Source organism: Onychomys torridus, chromosome 16 (assembly GCF_903995425.1).
Source record: "Onychomys torridus chromosome 16, mOncTor1.1, whole genome shotgun sequence".
Taxonomy (NCBI): domain Eukaryota; kingdom Metazoa; phylum Chordata; class Mammalia; order Rodentia; family Cricetidae; genus Onychomys; species Onychomys torridus.
Window position 1 is genome coordinate 26803401 of NC_050458.1, and position 25190 is coordinate 26828590.

General features: G+C 45.7%; 2 protein-coding genes across 3 annotated transcripts in view; both read right to left on the reverse strand.

The window, feature by feature from the left end:
• Positions 1 to 557: 557 nt before the first annotated feature.
• Lratd2 (LRAT domain containing 2) lies at positions 558 to 6439 on the reverse strand. Of its 2 annotated transcripts, none has more exons than XM_036209117.1 (3): positions 5955 to 6439; positions 4219 to 5430; positions 558 to 1627 (listed from the first exon to the last, which is right to left on the reverse strand). In XM_036209117.1, exon 2 carries the CDS (start codon positions 5332 to 5334, stop codon positions 4402 to 4404), a length of 933 nt encoding a protein of 310 aa, XP_036065010.1. In that variant the 5' UTR covers positions 5335 to 5430; positions 5955 to 6439; the 3' UTR covers positions 558 to 1627; positions 4219 to 4401. The 2 variants fall into 2 exon arrangements, with proteins under 2 accessions (XP_036065010.1, XP_036065011.1); XM_036209118.1 differs by lacking the exon at positions 5955 to 6439 and adding an exon at positions 5888 to 5940.
• The window catches only part of A1bg (alpha-1-B glycoprotein), a 104677-nt gene continuing 84839 nt past the window's right edge, over positions 5353 to 25190 (reverse strand). The window contains exons 7-10 of the mRNA XM_036208379.1: positions 6019 to 6374; positions 5888 to 5987; positions 5525 to 5706; positions 5353 to 5430 (exon numbers count right to left, since the gene is read on the reverse strand). Coding sequence (XP_036064272.1) covers positions 5353 to 5430; positions 5525 to 5706; positions 5888 to 5987; positions 6019 to 6374 — 716 coding nt within the window. The remainder of the gene's footprint in view (positions 5431 to 5524; positions 5707 to 5887; positions 5988 to 6018; positions 6375 to 25190) is intronic.

Below are 25190 nucleotides of genomic sequence, written 5' to 3' on the forward strand. Positions count from 1 at the left end.
GCTTGGGCTCCCTGGCAACTTTGTTACATAAAATTCTCAGCCTGGATTTGAACCTCTTGAGACTGTGGTGGCAGGTGCAGAGGCAGTCCTGGGGAATGCTGGTGGGCCTTCAAGGTACCTCACCAGACATCATCTTTGTTCTCCCAACTCCACACACCTGTATCTGTTGGCATGACAACAGTGCCATGTGATAAGCATGGTGCTTCACCCGAGGCTGGGAAACCACCCAAAGTTCAAACCAGTCGCTAAACACAGACCTTCCCAATGTAGACTCCATAAGTACATCTTCTGGCAACATTCCCAATTGTTTCTGAAAACTGTGTATTGAAGTTGTGTGGTCACAAGACACTTGTCACGAACATGGATAGCATAAAGCAATGGGTGGTTAATTCCCACATAGTAAATACAAGAGTTTGGGTCACTAAGTGAATCTACCAAACTATTCTCTGAACAACGCAAGGATGACACACACATATTACAGTAAGCTGAGTAGCTTGACTTATGATCAAAAATGTCAAAAGAGAAGGTGTGTATGTGGAGAGATGAATGCACTGAGCTCTAATAATAGATGGTTTATTGGGAACCCTCATAACATTTTTCAAAAGAACTTGACAGCTTTTATTTTAATAAGACAGAGTGAAGAGGAAATGGCTTAAAAGATGTCATCAATCTTTTATTTAACTAAGTACTGCCCTTCATTTTGAAGGAAATGATACAATTTCAGACTAGAACCTCCTCCTCAGGAAGTGGTGAAAGGAAAATGATTTAACATACAACCCCCAACAAAATTAAAGTTTCTACAACTTGCTGGGAAATAAAATGCATGTGGAGTATGTATCCTGATGGGTAATTCTTCACAGGCCACAGATTTATAACCAAGAACAAAACAGCATAAGGAAAAGATTAATGAACAGTCAAATTGATCATTATCCTGATTTTTTTAAATAATTCACAAATAAAATCTAACTTTCCAAACAAATCCATTGGTTGACTATGATCATGTTCAATTTTATTTTAACTTTTTTTTTTTTAATGGCTAGACAAGCACATAATCTCAAGAGTCTTCAACACAGTGGATCCCATTTTAAGAAGAAAAAAAAAAAGAAAAAAAGAAAAACAAGTAGTCCTTAAATTTTCTTAGCTTTCCATAGTATATGTCATATAAAATTAAAGTTTTGCTTCCAAAAAATATGTTTTCATGTGGTTGTTCTTCTCCAATGGCGCCATGAGGCTCAGAAGCACCAAAGCTTTGAGGGGCTTTAACCACTGAAACCATTTTCATAAAAACTAAAAATCTTCTTCAACATCTGCAATAAAGTCTTCGGCTAGACATTTTCCTGCTACAAAGTCACGTTTAATTAAATGTGGAATAAAAGCTACAAAATACCAGTTCTCCCCATAGAAAAAGTTGTGTAGCTGAAGTTGTAGGCTCCTTTGACATACATAAGCAGTCTCAATAAAATATTTGCTCGGGTAAGAAAATAGAATTTGTCTGGTTTCTTTTAGTATGTGTTCCACAGGGTCCTGCTTATTCCCTCCAGAGCTTCAGAAGAACAGTGGAATCAATATTTCTTTCCTTCAAAGAGCCTCCATAATTCACAGTACAAAATAGTTCTATGTCTTATTCCTAAGGAGAAACAAGAATTATTAAATATTCTTTTATTTTCTAAAGTGCCAGACATAGCCATTGCCAGGACATTAAAATAAAAATTAAAAAAAAAAAGTTTTTCCCCCCACAACACTGCTGTCTTAAAAACCAAGACATGATACAACACTCTCCCTAGAACCCTACGTCAATGTTGCTTTACTTCAAATCAGTGGTTCTCAACCTTCCTTATGCTGAGACCCTTTCATACAGTTCTCCATTTTGTGGTGACCCCCAACCATCCAATTACTTCATTGCCACTTCATAACTATAATTTTGCTATGAATCATAATGTAACTATCTGATATACAGGACATCTAGTATATGCCCCAAAGGGTCTTGACGACACACAGGTTGAGAACCACTGCTAACACCCTTCTACCCCCTGAGGAAACTTCCAAGGGGATAGCTCTTCCTAAGTATTCGATATTTGCCATCATTGGTACCCAGCTGAATTGCTGACAGCACATTCTAGAAAACATGGCCTGGAAAAGATCTATTTCCAAGAAGTGAAAATGCTACCGGTCGAGTGGATCTTATGAGTTCTTCCTGTGGGGGCACTCTATGGCTAATACAAATCACCTGCTACACTGAGCGTGAACAGACTTTCTTTTGGGGGGCGGGGGTGGTGATGAAACAGGCAGGGATGGAGAGCAGGAACGGTTTGCTATCCCAGAGCTGCTGGTAACAGCTGTTCTGATCCCTCCTCTCCTGTCGTCCACACAGTGGGCATCAATTTCCTTTTCCACTAACCCCAATCTGTTAGACATAGGTTTTCCTAAATGTCATCGCCTGTGTTTATCTTTGCTCTGCTGTTCCAAGAACAAGACCATATAAACACAGAGCTGTGCACTCGTGTGCACAGAAATCAGATCTACATCCCCAATCAGAAACTGATTCTTCTCCATGTCCCAAACTAAGGCCAGTGTATAGCTCATCTTCAACATTCAAAGGAACAAGGACCTGTTTGGTAATCACCATGAAAGCAGAAAATGCATTTAATGGCTTTATAATGAAAACGTTTCATGCTGAGGTACTATGAAGATCTAGGCTTTAAAAAAAAAAAAGGATTATGTCTAAAAAAAAGTGTGATTCCTCAGGCAAGAAACCAACAATGGCCATGGCTTCAGGGCACTCAAGTAAGATTCTGTTCCAATGGCTAAGATCTAGTTCACAAATTACAGTACAAGGACCACCTGCGGAAGCCTGGTTAAACCAGGCTCAACTTTGAGAGCAGTTGACAGGCAGCCCATAAGCACTCTGCAGTCAAAGGCCCGCCCACAGTTCAGGGGACAGGGCTGCGGACATCTTAAAGCCTTGCACTAAAGTGCACAGAAGTTCAGTAGCCGACCTGTCAGTCAGCCAACCACACATTCCACCATCACCAATCTATGTTTGGGACCATAATCAAAATCTGAGGGACTCATGTCACCACTCTTAATTAAGAAAAGGCCCGGAATGGGGATGTTCGCCAAGCCACAAAGAAACTGGGTCCAGATAACAAGACTCTGCACCTTGAAGTAAACTTCAATCATAGATGGTAAAGTGAACCTAACCCTAACCCTACCTACCACAGCAAGTGTCTGAAACCTAGGATTTACCACCAGGTACAACAAAGCCATGATGAGGAAAGCGGACCAAGAGAAAAACGAAAAGAAGAATGAACCCTGGGTCCAGCTTTATCTGTGCAGGGTTACCTCACCACTCGGCAAGGGGATAGGAGAGATTTAATTCTTGCCAGGACATCGCTGGCTGATTCCCTAGAGGATATTTTATGGGGTGGCACAAGACAGCCCCATCTGTGACCTGCAGATGAACACGCCAAGCAGGTTTAATTAGATCAGAGACACAAAGGGCTATTGCTTCCCTTGATAACACCGCCACAGCTCCAAGAGTCCACAGCGGCAGGCCAAAAACAGAGGCAGCAGAACGGTACCTTAATTGAATCCTTTCTCTGCCTGGCCCTTGACAATGATTTACTTGTAAACGGGGTGGGGGGGGGGGAGAAAGGGGTGGAGATGGACGGGGAAGGGTTGTGAGCCAGAGACTCTGTTTAGTCAGCTTCCCAAGAGGAGGTACTTGGGGATAGGTAGGAGGGAGGTAGCAGAGTCTGTTTGTAGCCTGTAGCCTGAGTTTGCTAAAGTATTTGTTGCATTTAATACAGGGCTGTTTGGTTTCGGTCTGCTGCTCCCAGATCTTGTGGTTTCAGCAGCCCTGTGCCCCGGGAATCCCATAAAATAAATCACTCCAGCCTCTATGATCCCAAGCACAGCTCAGTGGGGGAAGCAGATAAGCAGCTCTTCCAGCCACCCCGCGGCGCCTCCCCACCCCCTCTGGCCTTTGTACCCTGCATCCTCCAAGCTGAAAGGGACAGAGAGGCCTAACGCAGGGCATAGGTGCTCTGAAATTCCCCACGCCTGCTTGTATAGGAAGGGCTGAATTTGGTCCCAGATCTGTCAGGGTTGAAACTCTAAGGAAATTCATACTTGACTTCACCTCAGAAAGGAAGGTAGACTGAGGGGGGCTGGAAGAAAACGCTCCCCATGGCCACCCACCAGCCAAAGTGCTCCTACCTGCTCCCTCCGTCCCCTTCCTCCTCCCCCGTCCAAAGTCGGCTGTGCATTTCACCAACTCTGCGTTTTCCAAAAGGCCCAAGAATATCAAATGAGGCCCAGATGAAGGGGGTATGGGTGGGGAGGAAGGGGCGCGGCCGTTGCAAACAGCTCCCTTTTGCAGCTCTGAGCCCAGGTTAAGTATCAGTGCACCACCGAGTCTCCATCCTCCTCCTCGGAGCCCGGTGCAGGGGGGCGCAGGGGAGACGGTGTAGTCCGAGCCGCATCGCTGTCGCCCTCATCTGGTTCAGCCGGGTGCAGGTGCGTGGCGAGCTCCTGCAGCACCGCCGCGCGTCCGATTTGGTCGTTGCGCCGCTTCTCCATGATCAAGTCCTCCAGGCTCTGGAACTCGAGAGTGTGGCTGCGCTGAGCCGAGAGCTGAATCTGCAAACGGTAGGGCTGCTTGCCGATGCGCAGCTCGCCCCCGATCTTGAACTCACGTTTGCCATAGCGGCACCAGGCGGCAAAGCTCTCGGAGTTGCGCCAGCTGAGCTCCCGCTCCTTGGCGCCCACGTGCGCCAGCGCGTTGCGCACCACAGCGCTGGGACTCAGTGGCTTGTAGCGATACAAATCGTTGACCACGCGGCCGCGCCGACCTTGGCTTGCGTCGGTCAGGAAGCTGTTGCTCACCTCCAGCCGATGCAGATGCACCACCTGGAAATTGCCCACATAGACAGCCCAGTGTGGGTACTGCGCCTGCGACACAAACTCCACGAGGTCGCCTGGACTGCACTTGTTGAGCAGGTTCTCGGGTGTGTAGGTGCTTAGCGCCGCCGACCCCGGCGCGAAGCTTTTCTGATAGATGCACTCGTCACGATAAAACACCGAGCATTCCACCTCATGCTGCCGCGGGTCATAGGGCTGCGGCGGGGGCAGGGGAGGCCGGTCCCCCGAGTCCGGCAACGCACCGCCATCAGGCCCCTGGGGCGGTGGCTGCGGTTCCACATCTTCGTCGTCATTGGAGAAAATATAAGAGACTCCTATACGGGGCCCATCGTCTCGGTCCACGCCGGTCGGGTCGGCCGTGGGAACTTCCTTGTAACTTAGGTGGGTCAGTTTCTCCACCTGATTGCCCATCACGCTGTGGACGCTGGTTCACAGGACTGCGAGAGGAGAAAGCGAAACCACCAGCAGAGTCATTGGCACTGGTCCCGGGGCAGGGGCTAAGGCCACCTGTTGGAGGAGGAGACGAGAAAAATGTATTTGTAGGTGCCACTCAAGGGAAGGACGTTTTGTTCTGGAAAAAGAACGGGTGGGAGCCGAGCACCTGGAGCCATTTTAGGGGGAGTCGAGGAAGCGAGCTTCCTCGCGTTTCTCCACCTCTTAGGTCACGATTATTGGAGATATGGCCACTCCAGCTCTCCCCAACCCCAGCCATCACCTGACCCCGTCCAAAGCCCATTGCATCAGCTGCACCTACAGCTTCCGCCCGCGCCTTACCTGCCAACCCTGGGCAGGAAGGGGGGAAGGAAATAGAAACTTTATTCCAATTCCCTTCTCTTTTCCTAACTTCTCCTCCCACTCCGGGTCCTAACTAGCCTTTAGACGTCCCACAATGACTGCACCCTCTAGGAACCAGAGAGGCTCCCGCGGCGTGGCCTTGGCAGGTGAGCCACCCTACCTGGCTCACCTGCGACAAGTCCTTGCTGCAGCTTGCCGACTCCTCCCCCGCGCTTCTGCCCTGGGGTTCGGATTACCTGCGCCGACTCACTCGCCCAGACGTAGAAGCCCTGGGGGACCGGGAGGGGCGCCCTGCCGCACCCTGAGACTTCTAGGACGAGTTTGCAGGTGTGGGCTCCGCAGTGCCTCCTCTCCCAGCGCGGACCGGGACGAAGCTAGGCAGCGGGGAAGGACGCATTTCTCCCCTTCCTGCCCCGCGCGGCTGCGTAGCGCCCCAAGAATTGAAGATGGGGCTGGGGGCAATGCCTGTTCACGCTCGCTGCTGTAAGCCCTCACGCAGATCTCCCGGAAGGTGGAACACGAAGAGGAAAGCAGAAGGAGGTAGCTGGGCTTCCCGGGGTCCGCAGCTCCCGCTCGGGCCGGGCGAGCAACAAGCGCCGGAGCGGGAGGAACGGGATTGTAGATCCGGCTCTGGGCTCCCGGGCGGGAGCGCAGCCCTTGGCATTTAAAGAGACAGACGCTGGCTCCGGGAGCTCAGGTCTTTCTTGCACTAGGCTTAGCCTCCCGGAGCCCCGCCCCCTCCCCGCCCACTCGAGCTGCGCCGCCTTTCTCGGGCCACGCCCCCTCTGTAGCGGGTTTAAATCCCGCTGGTAAATAGTCTCCCCCACCTCGGGAGCGGGCTTCCTGCACCGCCCTGAGCCGGCTTGCCTTCCTGTTGGGGTTCTGAGAAGTTGGAAGTTAAATGCCACCTGAAAATAAAGAAATGCTAAGGCCAGAAGAATTTGGTGTTTCTTCCTTGTCGCCTTCCATTTCTTCCTAGATGAAGTATCTAAAGAGGGAGGGACTGCTTTTTCTTTTACAGAACGTATTTTTGACCTATGCTGCAACAGCTCAAGAAACATCTCAGCTAAGACGTGTTTCCAGAACAAATACGTTGGGACAGTAGAAAAATAAAATTTTTTTCCAGGAAGAGGAAACAGTGTAAAACAGTTATTGGCTGGCTCCCAAGGCCCGTGGTGACTACTAGGTGTAACTTCAAATGAAGCCAAACATTTCATAGACTTGTTTCCAGATTTTTTTCTTTTTTATCTAGTAGTGAGAGAAAGCATGCAGAAGCTGGGTGGAAGTGTAGAATTGCCTAATTGCCCTTAAATTAGGAACAAATTAGCAAAGGCCCCTGGTGAATATATTTCCTTCCTCCTGACTTAGAGGGAAGTGAGAACCTTGATGCTTATTAATCTCCACAAGAGGACACTTTTCTCCCTGCTGGGTTCATTTCCGTACCCCAGACCTCAACCACTAAAGTGATCTTTGTTTTTGTTTGTTTGTTTGTTTGTTTGTTTGTTTCAAACAATGGGTCCAAATGGATGGTGTAAAATTCATGGTGCCACTCAAAATGGACAAGCGTAGGAAGCATCGAAACCAGTTCACAATGCCATTCAAGCCCCACACCTTGCTTTCCATCGACCAAATTTTTCCAAGTAGCATTATTATTTATTCATTCAGTGTATACCAACCGGTGGAAACAGGAAAATACTAACACTACTATGATCCTTTTTAGTTTGAGAGGGGAAACTAAAATCAATCTACTTATGTACCTTTAAGCCAGAACAATCAATATTGTCAGGGCTGTGATGGAAGTTAGTCCTTCAGCAAGCCTAAGATCACAGTATGAGCTAGACCCAAAGAGAGATTTGTGTGTACCCTGAAGCTTTAATTTCAGTATTTCCTGACTGACTGCAGACGTATGAGGTTAGGAGAGCAGTTCCTGGACCTTTGCATAACATGCTTCAGGGGCCACTGTTCCTACCACGTGAGCAGAGAGACGAGTGTTCCACTTAGAACCTATCTATTGAATGGGGAAGCCTATGGTCAGATACTGTGGGCCACTTTGCCCTTGGATGACACTGATGGGTTGGCTGGAGATGGAATTTGTGGGAGGGAACAGTTCCATAGTAGACTGCTGTCAGCACCTGGGGATCAAGTCCTGATGGGGACAAGAGCCGGACTTCCTTGCCTCTCATTCTCTTTTTATCACAGTAGCGATTCAGTTATTCAGCTGGCCAACTACAAAGTTCAGAGGTACCAGACATCACATCATCTTACTTAGTAATCATTCAGTTAGTAAGTGTTTATAAGATGGCAGATGGGAAATTTGCCGTAGACCAAGAATTAACTCCCTAAGGGTTGGATATAGATCCATGATAGCGTGCTTGCCTAGAATGTGGGAAGCCCTGAGTTTATCCCCTGTCACACACACACACACACACACAAACAAAGAAAAAAAATATGATGTCCTGGTTTTATGAGGCAATTAGCATTTGATAACCAGCCTCTGGTGCAGTTTTTTTTTTTTTTTTAAAGTAATGAATGTCTAGGGTTCAGCCTCCATCTGGCCACCTAGATTACTGGGTCAGAGGTTACACAAAGGCTCCAAAAAAGACTTTGTTCATCTCAAATAATTATTTAATAAAAAATTGAAATTATCAGATTTATTGGAAAAACCTAAAGATATAAACCTATTGGACCCATTACCCAGAATGGAAAGCAACGAAGAGCTAGAGTTGAGGAGACTCACAGCAGTTCTCAACCTGTGGGTCACGACTCCATTGGTGGTCAGATAGATGGTCCTTTCATAGGAGTCACATATCAGATATTTACATTATTATTCATAACAGTAGCAAAATTACAGTTAGGAAGTAGCAGTGTAAATGTTTGGGAGTCACCACAGCATGAGGAGCTATATTTAAAAAAAAACAAAACAAAACAAAACCACAGTATTAAGAAGGTTGCGAATCACTGCTTCAGAGCTAAGGCAGTGCTGAGTGGCTGCCTTACAAATGTGTCCTCTGTGCCTGCTTCCACTTTGGACCTGTCACCTCACCTACAGAGAGCTCCTCCCTGGTCCTAGGAATCTTTCTGCTGACCCCCCTTTTCCATATAACATACATACACTTCATACCTTATCGCTTGATTATGTATAATTCAGCTCATGATTATATGCTATTTCTCATTGTTTTCTAACTCATACATTTACTATTTATCTCTTTATTATTTGTGGTACCCAGGATTGAACCTAGGCCCTTGTACATGCTAGGCACACATTCTACTGCCCCCCCCCATTTCTTCTCATTTTTCCTCTTTGATACACAGTCACTCTAAGTTGTCTAGGCTGGCATTGGATTCTTTATGTAGCTAGCCAAGGCAGGCCTTGAACTTTCAATCTTCCTGCCTTGGCCTCCCAAGGACTCTGTCGCCAGGCTTAACTCTAATTTAAATATTTAATAATCTTTCTTTTATTTCTAGTTTTTAAGATTTATTTTTATTATTTTTAATTTTATGTGTGTGTGTAAGTTTGCATGTGGGTTTGTTTGTGAGCCACCTGGTTTTGGTGCTGAATTTTGGTCCTCTGCAAGAATAAGTCTTCAGGACTCAGTGACCGGATGTACAGGAATAAGGAATAGAGGAGACTCGGGGCAGAGTGGATCTCAAAGCCTGTGGATTGGGGATGGATGAAAAGGCCTTGCCATTGGTGTTTCAGATGGTTGGGTTACCAAAATTCTAAAATCAAGAGTAACTAGCAATGAGTGGCCTCTCAGAGTGAAAGCTTTAGAGAGGCTATGTTGTCTCCTAAACTGGGAAGATAGGAAATCACACATGTCTTCTTTACTTTTTTAACCTCTTGTTTTAAAGCAGAGACAGAGTCTATGACATTTAACAGACATTAGGGTGTCTGCTTTTATCCAGCTCATAGTGTATCAGTTACTGTGGCTTTTTTGTCTTGTGGTGGTTTAATGTAGTTGTCCCTTATAAGATCACATTTAGGAGGTGTGGCTTTGTTGAAGTAGGTGTGGCCTTGTTGGAGGAAGTATGTCACTAGGGGGGTGGGCTTTGAGGTCTCATATATGCTTAAGCCACGCCCAGCTACTTCTTGTTAACTGTGGGTTGAGATGTGAGAACTCTCAGCTCCTTCTCCAGAAACATGGCTGCCTATATGCTGCCTTGCTTCCCACCATGATGATAATGGACTAAACCTCTGAACTGTAAGCCAACACCACAATTAAATGTTTTCCTTTATAAGAATTGCCATGGTCATGGTGCCTCTTCACAGCAATAGACACCCTAACTGAGACAAGGAGGCGTGTGATAAATAAGCAGATGAATATAGAAGTACCTGAGGTCAGGGCTGTGAGGAAGGTAAAACAGCATCCTGGGGCTGAAGAGCTGTAGTGAAGGAGAGAGTGACAGGGAAGTGGCCTGCTTTATAAAAGATGGTCAAAGAGGACCCCCAGGAACGGAAATTTGGACTGAGACATGCAGGATAAGAAGGGTTGCCATTGGTATCCTCTCCAGAAGGGAGACCGAAAGCAAAAGCCAGAGGGAAGATGGAGCTGGGGTGTTTAGGGAAGAGGGGAAAACAAGGCTGAACCTGGAGTACACAGCAGACAGGTCTGAGAGATGCTGACAGAGGCAGGGTGGCCCAGGGTCTCAGTTTGTCCCTCTGGCCATCCTGGACGGAAGGAAAGGAAGGAAAGGAAGCAGGTCTTGTGGATGATCCAGACATGAGAATGAGACCAAACCTCAGGAGCCAAAAATGGAGTCAGCAAAGTCATCTCATTAGTGGCTAGTGTGTTTGCATTTGGGTTTTCTGCAGTACTTTGTAATTTTATCATTCAATGCAGTCTCCCAAATTTCATATTCTCCATACCTCCTCTAAGAAGAAATTAAATAAAAACAAGTTGTGTTGAATGCCAGGGACTCACTCTCAGAGTTCCTGTCCAGGCCACTGAGGATGAACTGAGAATTGACCTTTCTACCCCACGAGGCCCAGAGTCTGACACTGCAAGTAGGGTGAGCTATCAGGTTGAAAAGCATGACTCCAAGAATGTACAGAACAGGGATCATTGAATTGCTGGTTAGGCAATCTAGACTTCTGCCTGTCTAGACTTCAGGCTAGGCCTCAAGCTCACAGATACAGTAGTATTTTCTGAAAACCAGCTTCCTCTATATCACCTTACATCTCAACCCCCTAGTCAGATCTCTACCCACCCTCCCTGAGGGATTCTGGACATCTTGGAAAGTAAACAGTGGCAAGGGTAGAGCCGATACCTTTTCATTCCTTGTGGTTGCCAAGGGTATAATGTTAGAGTTGTCTCTTCTCCATGCTGGGCCCAGTTTCCCAGCCTTTCTGGTAGGGCTGGCAACCTCCATCTCATGGCAAATGTTCACGGGAAAGCTATATGCAGAAGTACCCTGTAAATCCTAAAGGCCATGTACATGCTTGCCATGGTTCACAACCCATGTAAAAGCCAGACAATGATTCTATGTAAGGAGTAGAAGGATAAACAACTGCCCTGGCCTTCACTGTACAAATCTCCATGCAGTCCTGATGCTTGCACCTCCCCTGTAAGCATGCTAAGTCCCAAAGAAGTATGAGTTGTACTCATTATTAGGAAGAGGTCTGAAGAGGTCAGATTCAGGTATGGACCTGGCTGCCTTCAAGTCTGGTTTTTACACTGAATCAAGCAGGTTGGGGTAGGGCTGGAGTGACCCCATCCTGTGTGTGTTTGCTTGGCCTGAAACCAGCAGATCTGTGTGACCAGCTTCTCTTGGTTTGCCAGGGACTTGCATGGTTTTAATCCTGAACATTTCTGGGCCAAAGCAAATGGTGACAGTGGTCCTCTTGGATGCCTCGCTGTTTTGGTCATTGTCCTCTATGAACCAAGAGCTATCATGAGAGCTGAGTTGGGCCTGTTGCAGGGATAGGAAAGAGCAGGCATAGAAAGCAGGAGAATTGATTATTCAGGGACTTCACTTTTATTTTATTTTTATTTTTATTGATTTTTTTTTGGGGGGGTGTTGAGACAGGGTTTCTCTGTGTAGCTTTGCACCTGTCCTGGATCTTGTTCTGTAGACCAGGCAGGCCTCAAACTCACAGAGATCTGCCTCCTGAGTGCTGGGATTAAAGGCGTGCGCCACCACTGCCCAGCTGGAGACTTCACTTTTAATAGGCCTTATGTGAGGCAGAGACAGCATCATCCAACCAAAGGGTCCATGCTTTGAACACTCATTCTGGAAATTTTGCTTTTAAGTGTCATTCTCTGGGATAGGTAATAACTGCTGCACCTACCTCACCTTTGAGAGCTACTGACTGGCAACTATGTTCCTTCATCTTCCAAACTAGCCAGCTTTTGGATATAAAATCAGCATAGGAGCATTTAAGCATCCACACAACCCCCAGAGTAAGGAGAGAAGCATCAGAGGCTGTCTAATCAAGAGTTTCTGTTGCATTGTTCTGCAAATCATCAGACTAGTCTCTTTCCAGCAGGCTGGCCAGAGGCCACTCTGCATATGGACAGGGGTAAGGAAGAGGACCATTAGAGAAGGATCTGGGAGTGGCACCTTAGGGCTGGAACCTCAAACCAGCCCACCTGCTGTCCAGGTATTTCTCCTCATAGCAGGCTGTCTCTAAAAGAGAAGAGATGGAGCTGGCCCCTCCAGCAGACCCACTGTGTCAGGGGGCCCTGTGATATCATATTGTCGATGTTGCTGAAAGTGTGATTTGTGCTCAGGAGGCTGAGCTTGTAGCTGGACTCCTGCAGGAGCCTCATGAAAGATGCATTTCACCAGGCAGTTCCAGGGGAGAGACTGGGTTAAATTACAGCTCTCCGAATCCAAATATTGGCATATCTGCAAATCCAAATGTGAGGATTAGAAACAAAACAAAACAAAAACAAAAACAAAAACAAAAAATCCTAAATTCCAAGAATCTTATTCTGCACTTCTGTGTACAAAAGGGAGGATGGGCTATTCACAAAGGAGGGACTATCAATAGTCAGGGGCTTCAGAGAGCACACCCCACCTTCCTCTCCCTGTGCATTCTTCATGCTTTCAAGGAGACAGGCTGTGACACGAAGTAGAAGATAGCATTTGTTCAGTGTGACACTCTTCAGGGCAGGTAGGGTGGAGTGCCCAGCATGTGGGACACAGGAGGGCTCAGCAATCTACATAACCAATCCCTGTCTACCCTCTTCAGGGTACTTTCCAGACCTAGGACAAAGGCATCCCATGGATCTGTAACTGTCCTACCATCATTCACAACCCAGCAGGGCCAGAGATTTTACACCACTGTGAGTGAAGCCAAGTTATTTCTGTGCTCAAAATCCTTATGTTTCTCCGCATCTGCTCTGGAGAGGGGTGGGGAGCTCCTACCATAGTGTCCAAGGTTCTTCTACTAGCTTTCTTCCCATTGCTTTAAGATAGGATGGCCCTTCATTACTCCCTTCCCCATGGCGGGCATACTTATCTCTCAGAACCTAAACTTTGCCCATGACTTCTCTCTGGAGAACTCACCCTTGCCCATTTTATCATGCTCTTTTCAGTCTTCATTAGGATGCCAGCTTTCTGATACTCATCCCTGATGAGATTATTTAAAAACCCCAGTGTCTTCCCATCCATGCTTTTATGCCTTGAAGTGACTTAGATGTACCTCCAAGCCCCCCTGTGTCTGTGGCTTGGTCATTACCATGAATATTGAAGTGGTGGCATCTCCAAAAATGCTACAGCCAGAAGCGGGTACCATGGTCTACCTCTTCTCAAACTGAGTAAATAAGCTTTTCTTTTCATAAGTACCCAGCCTGGGGTATTTTTATACCCAGTGGAAATGGAGAATCATGCTCCCTTTCTGCTCTGTTGCATATCACTTAGCTTACTTACTTGTTTCCTTTTACTATTTTGTATAAGTTAGTAACTTATTTTGGTTGTCGTCTCTCCCATACTATAAGCTCTGAAAGTTATTGGTCCTTATTTTGTTTACTGGGGTACCTCCAAAATCCTGGGAAAGTTCTTGGTATATGGTAGGCTCGGTAAACTATAGTTGAATGAACAACTGAAAGTACTTTTATGGGGCCATCTCTATTCATCTCCACAGCAGTCTCCACAGTATGAGTTCTTTTTAATTTACAAAGGGAATATCAGTTCTAAAATTTAATAAGTGCCTATATTGTGACCAGCACAACAGTCTAGACATTTGGACTTCAGGTGTGTCTTTGAATTGAATTCAGGTGCAGTGAGAAATGTAAACTCGTGCTACTTGGTATGGTATCCATCAGTCAGGTGTGGCTACTGGGTATGTGACTTGAAATGTGTCCTAGGTGCATGGTGCTCAGTGAATTCTAGGATGTAGTAGAACAAACCAAACCAAACACAAAACTTTACTTCGTATATTTATTGCATGTTGAAATGGTGATAATTAGGTTTTAGGTAGCATGGAATATATTACCAAAATCAATATCATCTGCCTCTTTTCCCTTTGAAAATGTGGCTGCTATAAAAATGGAGATTGCATCTGTGGCCGCTGTGTGTTGGACTGCATTCCTTCCACTTTTTTCATTGTTCTTCTGTGTCTGTCTTCAAGGGCATTACTCCTCAGACTCCAGAGAAGGATACTGAACTTGTCCTTCCTAGCAGAGTAATGACACATGGAATGCATTGGGTCCCAAAGGTACCAAAATACCTGCTGTAGGTTCTGGTCTTTATAATAGCATTGGATAAGGAAGTGTGTGTGTGTGTGTGTGTGTGTGTGTGTGTGTGTGTGTGTGTGTGTGTGTGTTGGTACGGGGTACAGACACAGAAAGTCAATTTCATAGCTGTCTTGGAAATTTGATGGGATGTGTGCTGGTTAGTTTGGCTTTGTTGTTGTTTGTTTTGTGTCTACTTGGCACAAGCTATAGTCCTTTGGGAAGAGGAGATCTCAACTGAGAAAATGCCTCCATTTGATTGGCCTGTGGGCAAATCCACTGGGCATTTTCTTGAGAAATGATTGATGTTGGTAGTGCCACCCCTCAGCAGGTAGTCCTGGGTTGTATAAGAGAGCAAACTGAGCAAGCCATGATGCTCAAGCCACTCCTCTATGTCCGTGGTTCTCAACGTGTGGGTTGCAACCCCTTTGGGAGTCAGAAATATCCCACATAGAAAATATCTACATTTATGATTCACAACAGTAATAAAATTACAGTTATGAAGTAGCAATGAAATAATTTTATGGTTGGGGATCACCACAATATAATGAACTATATTAAACTGTCACAGCATTAGGAAGGTTGAGGACTACTGCTCTATGGCCTCTGCTTCAGTTCCTGCCTCTGGATTCCTGCCTTGAGTTGCTACACTGATTTCTCTTCACATTAGACTGTGATCAGAATATGTAAAGCAAGTAAACTCTTAACCCCCCAAAGTTGCTTTTGGCCGTGGGGTTTTACCACAGCAATAGAAAATCAAGTAGGACAGGAAGTCAGCATGGCAGGGCCCAGGTGAGGACTGTCTTCTGGGTTGCAGACTGCCGTCTTCTGGTTGTCCTTCTTATGACAAATAAATGGCAAGAGAACTGTCTGGAGTCTTGTACAGTGGCACTAATTTTGTATGTGAGTCGCCATCAGTTGTTGGTGTTTTTGTGTACACGGAAGCTTATACTTAATTATGAATGCTTGGCATTAGCTTGGCTTGTTTCTTGCCAGCTTCCCTTAACTTTAAATTATCCCATCTACCTTTTGCCTCTGGGCTTTTCTCATTCTCTTACTTCTGTACATCTTACTCTGACTCCGTGGCTTGCTGTGTAGCTGGGTGGCTGGCAACTAGAGTCCTCTTCCTTCTCTGGCTACTTCTTCTTTTCTTTCTAAATGTTCTCTCTGCTTACCAGCCCAGCCTATCCTTTCTCATTCCCTGCTATTGGCCGTTCAGTTCTTTATTAGACCATCAGGTGTTTTAGACAGGCACAGTAAACACAACTTCACGGAGTTAAACAAATGCAACATAAACAAAAGTAACACACCTTAAAATAATATTCTATAACAGCCATCCTCGTAGCCCAAGCACCCCCCAAAGTCCCCACCTTCAGTACCATCACATTCTGTAGAATAATACCTAAATCATAAACTTCCTACTACAACAGATAGCTCCCCGAAGAACCTGGAGAAGTGGTTAAGTGAGGAGGAATTTCCACTGGGATAAGTTCCCTGAAGCTGCCTATCACTGTCAGGGCATTCAGTATTAGCATGATTGAGCATGCTCAACTCCCTGATGACTAAATGACCCTCTGAGTGGCATTTGGCTTCCATGTGGAAACACTGATGGAGGTTGCAGATTACCTAATAATTTATTCCCTTTCTTCTTTCTTTCTGTTTCTCCCGTCCTCTCTGTTTCCTCCCTCCCTTCTATCTTTCCTCTCTGCCACCCTTCCCTCCTTCTGTCCTTGTCCATCAGCAAGCTGCCAGTCTGGTTTATACCAGACTGAGTGCTGGGTTACCACGAACCACTTTAATGGCCTGCCAGAGAATGAATCTGAGCTTGTAAACTGGAGGCTCACACTTCAAAGGTGGCAACTAATAACAGCAGCTAGTGACTTTTAGTGCTACTGTACCGGCACCCTAAGAGCTCCATATGTATCCCGTATCCTTGCATGGGAAGCAGTTACTGCCATGTCTTCATTTTACAAATGAGAAAATGGGAAACAACATAAGTAGCTTGCCCATGGGTACACAACTAGTGTACACAATTTGCACAGTCCAAATCAGATTCCAGGCAGTACCATGGTGTGAAATTACCTCTGAGCCAGTACCTCACCCCAGCCCAGACAGTAGCTACAACTAGTATAGCTGAGGTGTTCTGTCTTCATTCTTCACGTCCTTCTTTGATCCTTGGGTGGGTCACCTTCTCAGCCCCAGTCCATGGCCATGTCTAATCTTCCTGTCCTTCTAACCTCATTTCCTCCTCGTTTCCTGTTTCCCTACTCTGCCCAGTTGTCCCAGGCCTGGCTTTTCTGTTCACAGGAAGATCATGATTACCTCTGGCCTTGACAAGGCTCTTTTCAGGACCTGGGATGCCCTGATTCCTATACATTCCTTAAAATGGATGTTTTGCATTCTTTCTGCCTCAGTTCAAACCCTCCAGGCACCAAGCACACCAGCATCTTATCAACCTCACTCTTCCTCAGCTCCTTGTTTCTTATATAACACACACTGGGAAGGGTTTGACTTTCTTATGCCTCCTTGTTGCTTTCCCCTTTAGGACACCAGTCTTGGGCTAGGCATGTTGCTTACTATTGGAGTGCTTGCCCACTTAGAAGTCTACTTACTCTATGAGATGCCACATTTGCACCCCCATCTTCCAGTGTAGTGACCTCCACATTTTAAAGGCTTAATAAATATATGCAGTATAAATGAATCTTTCTTTGGATGAGCCTGAGAGTCTACTCTGGGTCAGGGGGCAGGGTAAGAGAATACGATTTTCTTCAGACAATCATACTTACTTTTGCATATTGATCACTTTTGCCAAACTGAGGTCTTCAGTAGAACCACGAGAAAGTTAACAATAAAATGTAATTCAAGATGGAAAACAGAGAATGAAGGGGAAGCGAAAGAGGAAAGGGAAAAGGAGACTGGAAGAAGGAAGTAGGGAGAGAGGAAGCAGGGATGGAAAGCAGGAAAAATGGATGGAAGAAAGAGGGAGAAGAAGGGAGGGATGGCAGCAAGGAAGAAGAGGAGAATGATGGTGACTTGTGCAGACTAAATATCAAAAAAGGATTTTGCTGAAGTTGGTTCTGTTGGGAACTGGTAGATAGTTTTTTGAGTGATTTGAATGAGAGATGGGGTAGAGCTCTTGCTGCAAATAGCCAAGACTTGTCTTTGGTCTAAGGTGAGGGTCTGTGTTCCACAGAGCAGCCTGATAGAATATGGCAGCTGAGTTCTAGGAGTTCCTAGCACCCATGTGCTATCATGCATTGATCTAGTTACCAAATTAATATGAAGGAGGACTGAAACCCAGCCCTGCCCTGGAAGGCTCTCATTTGATTATGCCAAGTGGCACTTGGTGATCAGTAGGAATTTTGAAGTAATAGATTAGTGAGTGTATAGAACCAAGCTATGGAACTTAGTTGAGGATGCCAAACAAAGAATATTTAGAGATAAAATCAAAAGCGTAAATATGAAAGCTGTATTTATGTAGCTTTTGCAAACCAGGGTAGCCCCAAACTGCTCTATGCATAGCTGTTGACTCACAAAAAAAGAGGAAAGAAGCCTTGTCATTGTGGGAGTTCACTTTGTGCTTGACACTGTGTCGTCTGGTTTCATTTCCCTGCCTCTAGGTAGGACAGGCATGTCATTATGTAATCCCCATGTGTGCTGGTTAGTTTTCATTATCCACTTGACACACCAAGAAAAAGGGTGTCAATGAAGAATTATCTAGATCAGGTTGACCTGTGGCATGTCTGTGGGCATTTGTCTTAATTATTAATTGATATAGCAAGGCCCAGCCATTTGTAGGCAGTACTATACCCTAGGCAGGGGAACCCAGAACAATTTAAGTGAGGACACAGCTATCTGTAAGCAGGAAAGCAAGGCTATGTTTCTTTCCTTTTGTCCTGACTGTGTATTTGATACGGCTTGCTGCTTGAGTTCCTGCCTGGACTTCCCCCTAATGATGGACTGTGACTTGGAATTGTAAATCAAATAAATTCCCTCCTTCCTCATGTGACTTTTGTGTCGGGTATTTGCCCCAGCCACAGAAATGAAACTAAAACACCATTCTACAGCTGAGAAAAATGAATGGCCAGAAGGAATTTATCCCCATCTGTAATGGCTAACTCTGGCTGTTTGCCATTGAGGCAGTATTATGGAACAACTAGAAAACCAGGAAGAAATCACTCTAGAAGAATTTTCTATGAGAGTATCTTCAGAGAAGATAGGCATGTGGCTAAGTGGCCTGAGTAGGGATTGCCATTGTATTTGTTGGGAGCCAGAGGAACACAAAGGTGATTCATAGTCTCTCTCTGCCCTCCGCCCACCCCCACCCCAACTTCATCTTTTCCATTAGAGCCCAGACTCAGGTTCCCTGGTCTTTGGGGCTCTAAAACTTACACCATAGCTACCACCATCTTCAGGGTTTGGATTCAGGCTATCACATTGACTTCACAGATTCTGAGGCTTTTGGAGCTGGACCAAACCACAATATATACCACTTGTTTTGGTAAGGCAGAACTGAAAGGCACAGAAGGTCTTAGGGACATGAAATGTGGCGAGAAAAAAAAAAAAAAAAGAAAGAAATGGCTTTCTTTCTAGAATCCATTTGAGGCTTTTGCCAGCAGCAAAGCAAACATTCTAGCACAATTAACAACTGTGTACAGCCTTTCTCCCGCCTCGCCCTCCCCCACCCCCCACCCCACCTTGAGCGTGCACTTTTCTATGAATCCCACCAGAAAAGGACATGTGCCAATCCTCTTATGCAGCTCTTATCAAATTAGAATCTCATCCAAGGCATCTGAGGAGTCACCTCATGTATGTGTCTCTCTTGATCAAAAGGGAGAGAGAATAAGAGAAGGAGGTTCTTCGAAGCCTTTTGAAGTGTAACCCGAGAGGGTACAGATGGCTAATGCTAAGACAGTTGCTCCTCCTTCTTAGACAAGTGGTACTTGCATGAAAATGAGGGCGTGACCACTCCTAGGTATGGTTGAGGAGAAGGTTTTTATTGTAGCTATGAGGGAGAGAGCAACCCGAGGCATCTGGAAGGGTCCAGTCTGAACTAGGCCATGAAGGGAGAAAGGAGGAGAGTGATAGAGGAAGGGAAGAGAGAGGGAAGAGGAGAGATGCAAAGAAGCCAAGAGAGAAGAACCAAGGGTGTGTAGCCAAAATGGCTGAGTTGTATAGGAATGAGAGAAGCTGGGGGGAAGGGAGGGGAAGCTCAGTGGTGGGGAGGTTTAGGGTAGGGGGTCTGGTGAGAAGTGCTGGGGAGCCAGGACTTTTGTAACAGGTACTCACTTGGAGCCTGGTGCCTTGATATGCTAACACACACCTCAGTTAGCCACAGACCCCAGTTCCTTTGAGACCTAACAGTACTCACACTTGGGCATGTCTTGATTTCCCCTACTCTCCCTTGAGAAACATATACTCTGCACTTGGGTATGTTCTTCTGAGTGCCTTTCTTTCTCTTAACCCTCATGCTGAAGTCGATATTAAAATATCTTCATGCATTCGCATGTAACAACAATTAGTGGTGGTAGGGAGGCCACAAATTTGAAAGCGAGCAAGGGGGTGGGGGTGTATTGGAGGTTTGGAAGGAAGAAAGGGAAGGGGGAAGTTATGTAATTATAATCTTAGAAAATAAAAAAGTAATGAAAATATATCTCCCATAAAATTATCTACTTCTTGACCATACTAGCTAGTCTTGAATTCCTCCACAGTTTGCTATAATCTCGTTTGGCCTGAGTTGAGGTCCCTAAAAGCTTAGTGTAACTCCTCAGTGAGGGTGAGCTCTGTCTCCGTCCCCTCACCCCTGACATTAGAACTTATCAGTCTTCATCATGTTGTGAATCTGTTCCCTAATGCATTCCCTGTCTGCATACTTACCTGCCTTCTTATCCACCTACCTACTTACCTATCGCTTCTTGGTTTGGTCTCTGTGGAGAACCCTGCCTAATAAACCATCCCAGAACTGGTGGCTTAAACAGAATGTGGACCCAGGCAAGACTCTGAACCACCTGCACAGGCCACCTTCCTTCTCTAGCCAGTATCCATCCTGCTATGGTCACAAATTGGGGACAAGAAAGAGCTGTTGTGCAAGATGGAATATCTCTACTTCCTTGTTCCTCTTCCTTCTCACACTCCAAGCAGGCTGTGCTTCACCCAAAACAGTCAGCCCAAGAGCTTCTGCTGGGGCCTTAGAGTTCAGCCTGCCCATGGAGATTTCAGAAACAGATTGAGGGGAAATGGGCCTTTGGGGACAGGAAACCCGACCCTTCTATATAAAGATTGCCTGGAGTAGGATGGGGTGGAGGGTGACCCAGGGATCCTGACTAATTTGACAAATGAATTAATTACCAAGGGAGAATGTGAAATCATTAGAGTTCTAGGGGCATGCCAACACAGATAAATAAATTGGATTTCAGTGTGCTGACCCGAGTCACTGCATTCCTGCAGGCACTTATACACAACGCCAACCTGAGCATGAAGGAGTCTGCCTGTTTGCCAAGGTCAAAACAGATCCCTATTCCTACCGGGCCCTCACCTAGAGGTACAGGGACTACTGTGAAAATTGTCAAGGACCAGTTCCATGTTCACCTAAGGCTCCTTAGCTGCTTCCTGTCATTATCCACAAGCCACAGGAGGGCTTGGCTTCTTCATTCATTATGTAAATGTCTTACAGACAGAAGCTAGCAGATTTGTTTGGAATACTCCTCTCCTCTGAATGTCTCTAGTTAACTAGATTTCTTCTTCAACTGGAGTTAAGTAAACCTGCCTAGTTGCATCCTTCGTTATTGAAAATCTTTCTTAACTGTGTTAGTTCACGTACCTGTCAGAGATCTTGGAGTAGAATGAAAATAATTGCATTTTTGCTCCATGATCAGGTATCTTGCAGCACCCTGAGGGTACTATACTGCCTATCTATGAGGATTAAAATTTAACCACAGTTACAGAGTTTTGTGAGACATCAGCCCCTCCTGCTCTGAGTTAAACAAATCTAGGGGTCTTTGTGGAAACTGCAGGCCCTGGCCTTCTGAAGTTACAACACGCAGAGGGGCAGGGGCTTGCTCTCAAAATTGCAGATGGAGCCCAGGAATACCTGATATGGTATATAGTTCTTGTAGGATGTGTTTCCTCATCATGACAAGCATTCAGGATTTTATTATTTTTTTAATGTTGCTGGTGATTGAGAGATGAGTTCAAGACTGGCTGGTGTGACACACACCATTCCTTTGAATTGTCACCCAGTGAGTGCCAGGCTTCGTGGGCTTTCTCTGTATTTTACAGATAGAAGATATACAGAGGCTGAGTAACTTGCTTCATGGTCCTCTAAACTGGCCATATGGAATTTCTCAATAATGCAACATGACCCTGAACTGGTAAGGTGTGCTACACTTTTACAAGGTCTCCAGGCAGTTTGTGTATGTGTGTGTGGTATATATTTGTAGTGCGTGTGTGTATGCGTGTGTGTACACATGTGTATGTGTGGTGTGTGTGTGTGTGTGTGTGTGTGTGTGTGTGTGTGTGTGTGTGGTGTGTGTGTGTGTATGTGTGTGCTGTGTGTATGTGTGTATATGGTGTGTGGTGTATGCGTGTGTGATGTGTGTGTACACGTGTGTATGTGTATGCGTGGTGTGTGTGGTGTGTGTGTATGTGTGTGGTGTGCATGTGTATGTGTGTGTGATGTGTGTATATGTGTGTGTGGTGTGTGTATACTGTGTGTGGTGTGTGTTTGTGGTGTGTGTGTGATGTGTGTGTGGTGTGTGTTTGCGATGTGTGTGTGTGTATGTGTGTGGTGTGTGTTTGTGGTGTGTGTGTGTATGTGTGTGGTGTGTGTATGTGTGTATGAGTGTGTGGTGTGTGTATGTGTGTGTGTGGTGTGTGTATGTGTGTGTGTGTGTGTGTGTGTGTGTGTGGTGTGTGTATGTGTGTATGAGTGTGTGGTGTGTGTATGTGTGTGTGTGTATGTGTGTATGAGTGTGTGGTGTGTGAATGTGTGTATGAGTGTGTGGTGTGTGTATGTGTATGTGTGTGTGTGGTGTGTGTTTGTGTGTGTATGTATGTATGTGGTGTGTGTATGTGTGTATGTGGTGTGTGTATGTGTGTGTGTGGTGTGTGTATACTGTGTGTGTGTGTGGTGTGTGGTGTGTGTATGTGTGTATGTGGTGTGTGTATGTGTGTGTGGTGTGTGTATATGTGTGTGTGTGGTGTGTGTGTGTGTGGGGGGGTGTGGGTGTATATGTGTGTATGTAGTGTGTGTATGTGTGTGTGTGTGTGGTGTGTATGTGTGTATGTGGTGTGTGTAGGTGTGTGTGTGTATGTGTGTATGTGGTGTGTGTATGTGTGTGTGTTTGAGTGTATATGTGTGTGTGGTATGTGTCCTTGGAAGCACTGATTTAAAGTACAGCCTCGGGAAAACCGCTTGCTTTCATCCAGTACTTTCTTTTATTTCTCTGTGGCCTTGGCAACTCTCTTGCAGTCTCTGTGCTCAGTCCCTAGTTTTTACAGCACTCTCCTCTCTGCACTTTGGTGAGCCTCCCTGGTGATGTACGTGGAAGCCTGAAGACAGCTAAGAGCACTCTATGTGCAGGGTCAGGTCAGGTCTCTGTAGCAAGTGTTGATAATGTTTTCCCAATGTTGTTTATCCCTAGGCTATGCTTGTCTTCTCTGAGGTCCAGGCACCTAGGGCAAAGATCTTTACCTTGATGGTTTAAATAACTTGTTAACCTTACAGAAAGTTTTCACTTTTTCAATCTGAGCCTAGGCACACTGTGTTGGGGCTATCAATGCCATTTACACCACAATTGCACAAATTCTCTGCCCTGGGGGAATCATCCACTCAAACTGACCACTCTCAAACAGTGAATTTAGCCTAGGCCCTGAAAAGTTCTGGATCTGGTTCCCAGGCTATCAGAGCAGGGCTCTCCTGCTGAAGTGGAGCTTCCCAGCTGCTGGAATCTTGACACACCCTGGCAAGGAGGGGCTCCTGATGCTGCAGAGGCTGTGGCTGCCCTCTCCTGTCTTTCATTGTCTCCAAAAGTAAGGATGTCCTCCAGTGCGAATGACATTCAAGAGCCTGGAGCCAGGGAAAAATCTCCAACAAAAGGGAACAGCTAGCCAAGCAGAGTTTGTGGGAGATTTACACAGAAAGCGATCCCCAGGCACAGCCATGGGATTTATGACAAGGCTGGGTAATTTGTTCTTGCGTGCTAAGATAAGGGTAAACAAATTTCATGCTGAGATGTAAGCCCCTATCTGCAGAAGTCAGGGAGGATTCTGTGCCCTATTGCTCAATTGCTGGCTTGACAAATTACCCCCAGAAGCTTGTTTCTGGCAGACTTTATCAAGAGGTTACACTGAGACCCAAGTGTTAAAGGTAGAGATGGCTCGTCTTGAGACAGACACAGTTCTTGTGCCCCCCCACTGCGTGTAAGCTCAGAAATGGAAGTCACCACAATGTTTGGAAGACCATAGAAAGACACTGTGCTAGTCTTGAGCAACTCTGTGATACCCAGATGAGATAAAGATATATGCCAGCAGGCCATGCTTGGCCTCAGGGGGCCCTGAACCACATCCACAGGGGCCCTGCCTCTGGTAATTAAACATTCTGTTTCCTGTGACTTCTTGCCCTATCTGCATGGAATGGACCATCCAGTGGGACTGCAATTATGAGCTTTCCTTTCCACAATGATGTCCATCTGTAAGGGGACAAGACAATTTGCAACTTTTCTATTGTCTTTGGACTCACTATTCATAAGCATACTCAGGGCACTGGTGATGTTTTCAGAGGAAATCTAGAGCTCTGAAGTTAAGCTCCTTTGAAAAATATGGGAATGAAACTTAAAATTTGGAAAATTTAGGGATTGGAGAGACAGCTCAGTGCTGAAGAGGACTAACACTCAATTTCCAGCAGCCACATGGCAGCTAACAACTGTCTATAGCTTCAAAGAGAGCTCTAACACACAAGCAGACAAAACACTCATAGACATAAAATAAAAAAATATATATATAGGTTAAAAAAATTGGAAAATTATCATCCAATCAAACAACTTATTTGATGTTCTCTGTGCTTTTTGTTTAAATGATTTCAAACATTCTGTGATGTAAGAATTGTTACGCCAGGTGGTGCTGGCACATGCCTTTAATCCCAGCACTTGGATCTCTGTGAGTTCCAGGCCAGCCTGGTCTACCAAGCAAGTTCCAGGAAAGGCGCAAAGCTATATAGAGAAACCCTGTCTGGGGGTGGGGGGGAAGTATTATTACTACTCCCACTTCACCGATATTGGAACCGAATCTTTGGAAATAAGAAATTCAACCCAGAAAACACAGCCCGAGAAGGTCACATTAGCAGAGTGTTGACTGTTCTGACACATTTATCAGGGTGAGTCAAGCTGGGCTGTTCACCTGATGCCAAACTAGAGCAGCAGGACCTAGGAGTGAGCAATGTGAACTAGGCAGAGCAAACTATTTTTTGTTTTTTTAAAAGGGAGGAGCTGTGCAGAGTGGGCAGAGTTTCTGGAATGTCACATGCTCACAGGGCTGCTGGGAAATGGCTGTGAGAGAACCAGAGACTGCACTGGGAACTTCCTCTGATCTAGACATTGTCTGGGAGTTTGCAGGTCTAATTACAGGATCCTGTAAGCACTATCTCACTTTTTCCGTGAAGAAATCAAGACACCAAGATGTTAGGGGCCAATCTAAGAGCTCCTAACTAATGAGGCAGGGTCACCATTTGACATCAGGTTCTCTGTAACTCCAAGCATTACCCAGTACCCTCTAGAATAGTAGTTCTCAACCTTCCTA

Coding starts and splice junctions, on each gene's coding strand:
- Lratd2 (XM_036209117.1), bottom strand. CDS start 5,334: ATGGGCAATCAGGTGGAGAAACTGACCCACCTAAGTTACAAGGAAGTT.